The sequence below is a fragment of the Pseudopipra pipra genome, chromosome Z, assembly GCF_036250125.1.
Source record: "Pseudopipra pipra isolate bDixPip1 chromosome Z, bDixPip1.hap1, whole genome shotgun sequence".
NCBI classification, from domain to species: Eukaryota; Metazoa; Chordata; class Aves; order Passeriformes; family Pipridae; genus Pseudopipra; species Pseudopipra pipra.
This window is the reverse complement of record NC_087581.1, coordinates 23290495-23301189: the sequence shown is the minus strand read 5'-3', so window position 1 is coordinate 23301189 and position 10695 is coordinate 23290495. Positions and strand designations below refer to the sequence as shown.

The 10695-nt window shown below is 39.5% G+C and overlaps 1 protein-coding gene across 10 annotated transcripts in view; it reads left to right on the top strand.

Annotated features, from left to right (window-relative positions):
• The first annotated feature begins 5270 nt into the window (after positions 1-5270).
• FCHO2 (FCH and mu domain containing endocytic adaptor 2) overlaps positions 5271-10695 on the top strand; it is an 82623-nt gene continuing 77198 nt past the window's right edge. For 9 of the 10 annotated variants that reach the window (XM_064643049.1, XM_064643048.1, XM_064643054.1 and 6 more), the window contains exon 1: positions 5300-5423. In XM_064643049.1, the coding sequence (XP_064499119.1) occupies positions 5397-5423 (27 nt within the window). In that variant the 5' untranslated portion in view covers positions 5300-5396. Of the gene's footprint in view, positions 5424-10695 lie in introns of all 10 variants that reach the window. The other variant, XM_064643051.1, reaches the window with a different exon arrangement.

The following is a 10695-nucleotide window of genomic DNA, read 5'->3' as shown; positions in this document are numbered from 1 at the left end:
CCTCCAAAAAAGTGTAAAACTGTTTCACAGCTAAATTTTAAGGTGGTATTTTTCTTTCTAAAACCACATCTTGACACAAAGCATCTTTCAGTGTCTTAATATAATCATTATCTCAAAAGAAAAGTTTGAATCATTTTACATGGTGGGGTTTTTTTTCTCCTTAATGTATTGATGGTCGTTGTTTTGCATATACATTTTTCATTGTGAAATGTACATGCTCAAATAAACATTTTGGAACCATGTATGTATATATATGCACCTTTTCCTTCTAGCTTTGGAAGATCAGATGAATCACATGACAAACTAAGAATTCAAGTATTCATTTTTTAAAATTCTTTACATACCATAACATAAAGCAGCAAGATTGTTGCATCACTTTCTCCAGTACTCTGCCATAGGAATATGTAGCTAATTTTAGTTTTGCTTATCTCCATCCTCCTTATCAAAGGCCTTGCACACCAAAACTCTTTTCAACATTGGGCCAAAAACAGATGGAAGCTAGATGGAACCTCAGACCACAGCTCTCATTGTGTTGCAAGCAATTCACTCATGCAAGGAACTGTTTCTCAGTCCGTAAAAGGGCAGTGTTTAACACAAATAATCGCCTGATATAACAACTCAGAGTTTCATTTTTCTAATTAACAAGCATAGGCATCTTGGCTACTTTTATTTCTCAAAAAAATAAAGCCCAAACCTCACTGTCTTCTGTGTGTGGAGACAGGAGGCCTTCTAAATCATTACTAATACAGGTCTGCACATCTTCAGAAGCAATTAGGCTTTAAGAGTTTTATTGAGGTGATAAGGACACTGAAGTTAACGTTTCTTCCGGTTGCTAAAGCTGGCTGCCATTAGTATGTGCTAGTATGTCAATCTATGGATGTGAAGAACCAAAGGTAAGAGTCAATTTCACATAGTATTACTTTTGCCCAAATGCAAGCCATTCACTTACCATTGTGTTCATACTGACATTCTGATTTTTAATGTGCAGTCCTAATTAAGGACATGTATAACCAAATCATTTTACCTCTTTCACAATATTTCAATAGCTTCTGCTTACTTAGACAGCTAAAATATCTGTCCAGACCAATACCTTTCTCTTTCATTATTTCATTTACTACCTTGCATAAACTCAATCCCAAGAATTTGCACTTCTTTTTGTTAGTACAGTAATACTTACAAGCACCATCTGTTCTTATACTAAGCTGTACAGGAGTACTTTCCTGAGGTACCACATAATCTTAATAGTTTGGCTTCAAATCCTTCTACCACAATTACCTTTTCTGTTGTATATTATAACCAGAGTGGAGAAGATCTTTGTGATCTGAACACCATCTTGCTTGTGCACTAGGTATTGTGGGGCACTTTGGTACTAAATGGTTGTACAGTCAGAGCTTGCTCTTCTAAACACTTCATGTTTCTTTAAATTTGAATGTTTTAAACACTTCAGGTTTTGTTGTGTTTTTTTTTTTCCTTTAGGTTATTTTTACTTGTTAACTGCAAATAAGCTGCTCCAAGTTCATTGATTGACATACTTGCAGGTAAGTACCTAAAGATGTATGCAATGTTAAATATATTGATACATCGAGAATAAAAGTTCAACTAACCATTGAATGTATTCTTGAGAGTATAGCAGCATAATAATTTATGATGTTTCACAGAATATTCTGAGTTGGAATGGGCCCAGAAGGATCATTGAGTCCAACTCTTAAGTGAATGGCCCTTACAGGGATTGAAGCCCCAACCGTCATGTTAATTAGCACCATGCTCTAACTGAGATAATCTCAGGGTCATGTTATTTCCCCATCCTACACAGAATTTAGATTAAAAAACTCAGTATGGTGTTTCCATAGTAATGCACTTCCTGAGTATATTAGAAATCTCCCAGAATTTTTCATGCAGGGCTGAAATGTGACAAGTCAAAATGGAATCTACAAACGTTAAGCTATTCATGTTTACTAGTGCTTTCTGATCCTTCCATTTGACTGAAGGTTGATTTGATGAAACATGCTTTTGGTAGCAACAGAGCAGAAGAGTAAAAAAAGGTGGAGTATTAGCACCAAATGACTCACTGTGAAACAATGCTGTTGGGTTCATAATTTAAGTAATTGAATTAATGAATGGGATGCGATCAAGCTTGGTGTCTAAATCAAGAGAAGTGTGCATTTAAGTATACAGTGAGTCAGATGGTGCAGCCTAATGGAATACATCATTCAGGGATGTTGAAAACTGTCATTAAAACTTGCTGCAAATCTTCAACAGAACACATTCCTAACTTTGAAATAACTTCAATTAGGTATTGCACTGAGTTGAAAGAAATTCAGTTGATCCCTTACTGTAATAACATGGCTATAACTCTGTGCACAATTTTTTTTCAATCTTAAACTTAGAAATTACATTAGAGACACCCATTCTACCTAAAAGTGTAATGTAGGCCATAATCTCACCAGTGTTCTCTCATCAGACCACAATTTCAGTTTGTGCATGTATTTCAGAAAAGGGCCTAGCCTAGCCTTAAGGCAATCTTGTCTGGGAGAAAAATTTGAGTAGTTCTTTTAGCAAAGACAATAAAGAAAGAAAATGCATGTTTCAAGGCATATCCTTAATCTAGTAAATGAAATATGTATATGGTAAATAAAATGGTTCCACCTCCATCTGCTTCTTCAGATCCTCTTTAAAAATTAAGTGCAGTGTTATTTATTTTACCTGAGTCAGTTTCTTACTCTTTTTTAACTTATTAAGAACTCTAAATGTCAACTGGCTCTTTGACACTACATAATTACATTAAATAATTTATTTTTGGCAATTATTTGGATTATTTATTCTTTTTTTAATTTTAAAATTAGCACATTCAGTTGTGCATTCTTGTACTAAGGGTTTGCTAATAACTGAATACAGTTACCTTCCCTAGAGTTCATGGTCCATTTTCAAATGGCTTAGACATAGAGCAAATTAACTTAGTTACTATAGTAATCCACTCTGGATTTCTCTATGTAGAAAAATTTAGAAACATACGTACTGATCCTGATCATCATCCCTGTCAAAGTGGTTTTCTATATAAATGCTGGAGGATTTATATAGGATATATAGGATTTATGGAGGATACACCTTAATATTCATGTCTAAGATTGTGCATTTCATTCGAGTTTATGTGGAAAGCTGTTGTTGAAAAAAAACTAAGGATGTGTTTGCTATTTCTGTCATGCTGGAATGCTGAAGAACTGCAGCAGTTGCTTCACATCTAGATGTAGCAGTGTATAAGGGGTTACTACATAGCTTTGAAAATGTGGAATATGGGAACTTTTCTGTGAAATGTAAAAGGGAACCTGACTCTCCTTCCATCATATCATAGTATCTGGTCCTGTGAAAGGTATATTTCTATCTTCTATGGAATAGAAAGCTTCAGCTTTGATCATGCAGCTTTTATCTCACTGTTTGCCCTAGTGTACATCCTTACAGATCACAGCAAACACTGCAAAATGTACTATGATCATATGTTTTTCCAGATCATAATGAAGACTGTTTGCTTATATCAATTAAACAGATGCATAAAGGAGTTTTCCTTAAATGTAGTCCAACAGCATGTTATTACTGTTTAAAATTACAGTACACATGCTTACTACTCTTATCAAAAGAGAGAGATCCAGATCTAACAGTCTTGGGACTTTAAAAGAAATTAGTACTATGGGAAGGATCCAGAAGTTTTCTCTGTTGTGGCTTTGGCAACTTAGCAAGCTTTGCATATACTGGAACTTTGGGAGAACACTGCTAGAAAGAAAGGAACTTCTAAACTCACCTTGGAACTACAGGAAGTGATGGACTAGAGCTACAGTCATTCACTAATAACTGTAATACCAGTTCAGAATGATATTGTTCATCTTCCATGAAAGTATCTTTGGTAAAAGTAGATGAAATTCTATAGGTTCGTAAACTTCTGAACTACATTTTTCCTAACTATTTTCTTTCATGGAAGTCTTTACTTAGCATAAATTTGATAGAAGTTGGTGAATTCATCAGGTTCTTAAGGATGACTTCCATGTTCTGATCTATCCCTTACCTAATAACTTACCAAACAAAGTACAAAACCCATCAGTATTAAGTTGAAGACAGGTGAGGTTTTTCAAACCAGAACTAATAGGGTTTCTGTCAGGGGGAAGGGAGCCCCTTGAAGACCCAGCAAAGAATATCAGCGTCTTACTTTTTGTATCTTGGATAAAACTTTGTGCTGACATAACCGTAGATCAAGTTGGGATAAAGCAGGTTTGCACTGGACAATGAGCTGCAGCCTGTCATATTGCTGCTTAGACCTGGTCCTCTAATTTTAGTCAATAATGAAAACCTAACTGCTGTTTTGGGCAATGAATCACCTCATTAAGGTAGAACAGGAACTCTTTGGGGTCCCGGAAAGAGCCCAGTCATGCTGACTCTGCCATAAAGAGTATATATACACACTGAAAAGGAGCACTCCAGGTACAGATTGGTCACAGGTGGCACTTAAGTGGCTCCATGTTCTGGACCAACAATTGGCATCACCCCTGCTGGCTAATAAGCTATCCCAAATCCATGAAGGGTCTGGAGACTGAACTATCACTGAAGAAGATGAGTCAGAGTTTCTCACACTTAGGCTTTGGATAAGGTGCATCTCTGCTAGGACCATGCAACTGGAATTGTAAAATCCTGTGGGAGGATGCAGTTAGGAGGGTACACTATGCTTTATCAGTAACATTCCCTGCAGGACTAGTCATCATCACCTGCTTTGAAGGACCTTACCCTTCTTGGCTGGAACAAGGCTTGGCTGTGAAGCCACTTCACTGAATCACAGAACATTCTGAGTTGAAAGGGACCCACAAGAATCACCAAGTCCACTCTTATCCCTGAAAAGGACATCCCCAAGAATCACATCATGTACCTGAGAGCATTGTTCAAAAGCTTCTTGAACTGTCAGGCTTGGTGCTGTGACCACTTCCCTGGGGAGCCTGTTCCAGCGCCCAACCACCCTCTGGGTGAAGAACCTTCAAACAGGAGAGTCTCCTCTCCTCCGTGCACCGTGGCACTCAGTGTAGCCGTTCCCTAGTGGTTACTCCATACGTGGGGGGGGCGGGGGGGGGTTGCTGGAGGTTTCCGAGCCTGCCCTCTACAGCTGTGTCCGTGTTGCTGCAGGCCGGCACCTCAAACCGCCACCCTCCCGAGATGGCGCCCCGTATTTCTGGCTGCTGGAGCGGCCGCGCCTGCGCAGGAGCGGCGGCGGCGGGGCGCAGGCGCGGGGCTGGGGCGGGCCGGGAGCGGCGGCGGCTCCGTCACGGGAAGAGCGGAGCGCGGCGGCGGCGCCCGTTTCCTTCGGCGGCTGCGGCGGCCACGGCCGGGCTCGCCGGTGTTGCCGGGGCGGCGAAGGAGGAGGGATGGCGTACTTCGTGGAGAGCTTCTGGGTAGGTCGGCGCCGCGGGCCGGTGCCGCCGCGCCGCGGGCGGAACGTGCAGGGCGCGGCGCGGGGCAGCCACGGTCCCCCCTGCGGGACCAGCCTCGGCTCTTACGCCACCCCCCGGGACTGGGCCAGGGCCTGGCGGCGAGGGGCTCATGTCCGCCGCCCCCTGCGCCCGCCGCGCCCGGGCAGGGCCGTGCGGCAGAGGAGGACCTGGAGCCCGCGGCAGGGCAAGGGCACCGCCGCCACTGCCCCGCCGCCGTGCTCGGGCTCCGCTACGGAGAGACGGCGGGGAGAGGGGCGGGATGGGATGGGTGGTCGCCGCGGGGCGCTGGGCCGAGGGATGCGCAGACGCGACCGTGTGCTCGGGGGTCTGTTTCTGGCGGGCACGGCGGTGCCTGGGTGTGCCCTGGGCTGTCACGGTCTCTGCTGTGCGGGGGAGCAGCGCTGGCTGTAGCAGCTTCGCGTTTGTGCCGTGCCAAGGCAGAGCCGCCCCTCGACGCTCCGCGCTTGTAGACCCGTCGCTCGTCTCCTTTGCCCGTGAGGAGCTATAGCCCGAGCACCAGCCGTCCAGGGAAACAACAGGCTTTCCCGTTGGCTCCGGACACGCGATTTTATAAGTCATCTCTGCGGAAATATGCGTGTTTTTAAGTGGGTAGATACATATGGATGAAAAGCTAAACTATGGGTTTACAAAGTTGTATTTCTTTACATGTTTGGGGTTTTTTTTATGTGCCTCTCTACCAACTAATAAGGGAAACATAAAAATTGTTATTTGTTGAGACTGAAGTGACAGAAAAATATCTTTTACATGTTTGCTTTTTCAGTGTAAGCAACAGTTAAAGTTTAGGGAAAACTATTTTCACAATTATAATACGCTATTCTTGAATATAGGATATAGTTCAAATATGTGTTTTATTTGCAGCTTTGTATTTAGTTTTGACTCCTTACATTTTGCTCTCAACATACTATTAAAATTTAATGAAAGAAAATGTTAGATTTGCTCTCTTGGTATACAAAATCTGTTTAATTTGAAGCCTCAATGTGGGAGATCAGTATTAAACTAATGTGAAAAATTTTTATCTTTCCTAAAAAGAAAATTTATATAAGAAGATGCATTTTCATTGGAAAATTTACTATTTCCACCTAAGATCAAAGTAAAATAGGAGTTGTTTATTCAGCTATCATCACAATGGAAATCAAACACTTTTCTATTAAACTATGTTAAGTACTATGGTACGTTCATTTAACTATTTGTCTGATCAATTGTATTTTATTTTGTTAATTAGTTAGTAATTTTGTTAAATCGTTAAAGACAGCGGGCCATTCCCATATGTTCTGTTTCCCTGTCTGTGTCTTCAGAAATCCTATTGGCAAATATGAGGTAGTAGACATCTACCCAAAATTCCCATCCTCTCTTTCTGCTCTGCAAAGTCTCTTCCTTTTAGCTTTGTTAGTAAAACTCCTAGCGTGGGTCATCAATGCGTGCCAGGAGAAGGGAAATTTCTTCTATTACTGCAGATTTTTCTCCTGCTTCCAAAAGTGACATAAGGTAGAACAAGATGTGTTCTTGTTTGTATTGCAGTGACAACAAAGACATTAGACAGGATCTTAACTTGCAAAACTTAACCAAGAAACTTTTGTAATACCTGAGCAGGGTTTTCCTTTGTGTAGAAGTAAAATTAAAAGGAACGGGTAATATTCCTTCTTTAATCTTGTGGGTAAGTGTCTTTCAAGATTACTGTAGTGATGGATTTGTAAAGTCTTAAAGTATTGAGTTTCTATATATCAGCAAAACTAGGCGTAAATTAGAAGTTTGTGCATTTTGAATCATAAGGCTTCTCCATTTCTGCTAACTTTTCATAATAGGTTTTTGTTCAGTATTGCTACTGCTGTGCTTTGAAAGACTTGGGACACAGTCTCTATAGGCTTTGAATTGTGGTGAGAAAGTTAAGATGGAAATAAGAATGTTAAAATGCGCTGAATGCATAATAACTAAAAATTCTAGATGATTAAAATGAAGAGAAATGTGTAAGGAGAAAGGAATGTGGTAGTGTGTAGAACTTATGAAGAATTGTCTTTTATTTCTTGCCTTTGCCTTACCCTTCTAAGTAACACTAGGTAAAATATTTACGTCACCTATGAAATCGAATAATTAGGCTTTTTTAAGTACTGATGTGAAAATGAATCCAAAACATAATTAATATTTGACATGCATGCTGTCAGCAGTTTGCAGCTGAAATTGTTCATTGGAAATGGAAGTTTGGATCTTGAGCTGTAAGGTGCTTTCCCTTGATTTGGTAATTTGCTGTAGCTGATAGGAAAAGACATCAGAGTCTTGACTGTCTTAAATGATTTCTTCAGAAAAGGAGAGGGACAAATATGTGAATGTATCAATTCCTTACATACTAATTAAGCTGTTGTCTTGCTAAAAGTACTCATGTAAACAAAACAGATCTTACCTTCTTTGTTGTAACAGTCTTAAAGCTTATGAGGTTTTCCTCTTGCATTGCTTTTAGAAGTGTCTGAATAGTTACATGTGCTGCTGTTAGAGGATTGTAAGAAAATTGAATGTTTTATGGGCCTACCATCTCTTGGCAAGGGGTTTTGGTAAGAGGTCCTTGATAGAGAAGACTCTGAAGTACAGAGGCCTGTACTGTCTCTTGAAAAATTTTACTATCACTTGAAAAATGCAGGAGTCTGCTACAGGAGCACGGCAGTCTAAAGCAGTGGTTTTCAAAGTCAGGAGGGTATTTTTGGGTATCAAAAGTTATGAACTAGTAGTACAGGATATAAATGGCTTTGACTCTTATGACTGAATTTTAGGCATACAAGTCACGTGGCCAAACATTCCCAATTCCTAATTAGGATGTTGTCATAAAACATTGTGTGCTTGCTGCTATGTATGTGCTGAATCAAAACATGTGTATGTGCTGTACCTTCAAGGTAACACTATTATAAGCTATTTCCATTAAACATAGCTGCTTTTTGTCGCTTTGAGTGCACTCAGACTGGTATTGTAGAATAGAAAGTGTTCTTTATTGCTGACTTACTGTTTCCTTAACAGAAAATATTGCTTAAGTTTTGACATTGTATTTAAACTGACTGGTGCAGATGATGCTTTTGACATAGTTTAATAGAATTACTATTAACAAGTCAGAAAAATAAGCCCCTTCCAAACCAGTCAGTGTTTGTTTATGAATAGTTTAAAATTAATTTGATTAAACTGTTGGAAGTTCTGTGTATAGTTGAAACTGATTTCTGTGTAATTCTGTGCTTGGTAACTCTGGAAGTTCTGGGATATAAAAATGTATGTTCATATTGGCTTTGATGAATTTCTTTTATTTTTTGAATTGGTTGTGTTACTTGTAACTTTTAAGAATAGCTGTGTGGAGGATTCATTTTTTTCAGGAGCTTTTGTAACATGGCTGGCAGTATCTAGGTTTAATAATCCTAGCTTTGCAAAAAGACTTGCTCTATTAAGGGTAAAATGTATTTTCCTACAAACATGTGAGTATATGAGTGACACCGAGACTTGTCATGCTGACATCTGTAGTTCCATTCATATGTTTACACAGCATTACTCTCCTGCTTGGCATACAGCTGGATGCTCTGAGCTGTTGTGCAATATTTGCTTAGTCTCCTTCCTGTGCATGTGTGCATCTAGCATGAGTTGCCATCTTTCCATCTATTTGTTAGAAAATATTTTTAGTTGTCTGTTTATGGAGAAAAATATCTGTCCTTCCTCATATGTGTACAGCTTCTCTGGAGCTGATCTTTATTTAATATATTGAAGCTGGAAGAAGGAAAGTGAAATTGCCAGGTTGCTTTTGTATTCAATCTTCTCAAAACTTCCAGAACTAAAGAAGATATGTTGCATCTGTAAGCATCAGGTGACTGCTTTTTTTCAGTATTCCAAGGTTTTTTACAGCTTTTTCAGACACTCACAATTTGAAATTTACTAATAGATAGCTTTCAAAAGTGTAACACACATAAGATTAAACACAGGAATGTTTTCTCTATGCAGGGCCAAATAAATCATTATCTAGGTAGAAAGCATGAAACACATGTTACTGATTTGAAACTGCAACAAGGAGTCACAGTCTAAAAAAAATGACAACAGTGTTTTTCAGAGTATCAAAATGAGTTTACATATCCCTGAATTCAGTATCTGATCAGTAATGGGAACTTTAGGGTCACCCCCGTAGGAACTGGGTAAATAGAAAGTGCTTTTAACAGAATATAAGCTTTTTATGCTAATAGATGTTAATGTTGAACAGTTTTGATCCAGAGGAGATAGTGCTTGCACTCAATTTGATTAGAAATATAGGAAATAAATGCTACTGCAGATTGCCCAGAAATTTCTGGCTACTTTACTAAATATAGATTTTAAATTCAGAATCACTTTTATTGCAACAAACAAACATAGTCTTAAAACTTTTAAAATTATTTCAAGTAGTTCGGTGGAACACAGTTCCTGTAATCTGTTTCCTGTTATGCACAAGCCATGGAAATGCTGGTTTCTGAGTTCACATTTGCTGACAGGGCTACTTTCATTTCCATGAGGAAATCATTGCAACTAGTTCTTGATGAAGGGAAATGGAAGGACTGCTTGCCCTTGCTTTCTGTAACTTTAATTTGTTTTGTGTGCCAGGTTGGTCAGTAGTGCTTCATTGTAGGCTTATTTAAGTGAGGTGTTTACTTGCATTTGGAGTTCTGTTTCCTCCTACGGACTGCTGTCGGGGACACCTGTGCTGTAGATACAAAAGAGCTTTCTTACAGCAGGATATAATAGGAAACCTCGACAAGAACACCAGCTTCCGAAGAGGTTTTGTTAGCTCTGGGAAAGAAGGAGAAAACTGCTAATGAACTTCAGAGCAATTAAATGTTGCCTATATGGAGAGGGGACCACTTATTTTGCATTCTCATACGCAGTTTTACAGTTGTTTTCTGTTGAGTAATGACAGGATCATCCTCACCAGATGGTGGTTTACCTGCAGAATGACACTCAGAATGGTCTGTCAAACTGATCTAGAAGTCTGTTACATAGAACCTGATGTTATTCATGACAACAGAGAATCCTCTTTCTTTGATATGCAGCTTGTAGAAGAATATTCATCTGACTTCACTGTCTATCTGTTATAGCAGTGGATGGTAGCTGCTTCTGAATGGGTGTGGAAGGTTTCACCAGTTCCTTCTACTATGTGCTGCATTAATTTATTTTTAAGTAGGCCGGTACTGGTCTTTTAGTGATCACAGCTGTACTGTTGCCCCTAGAA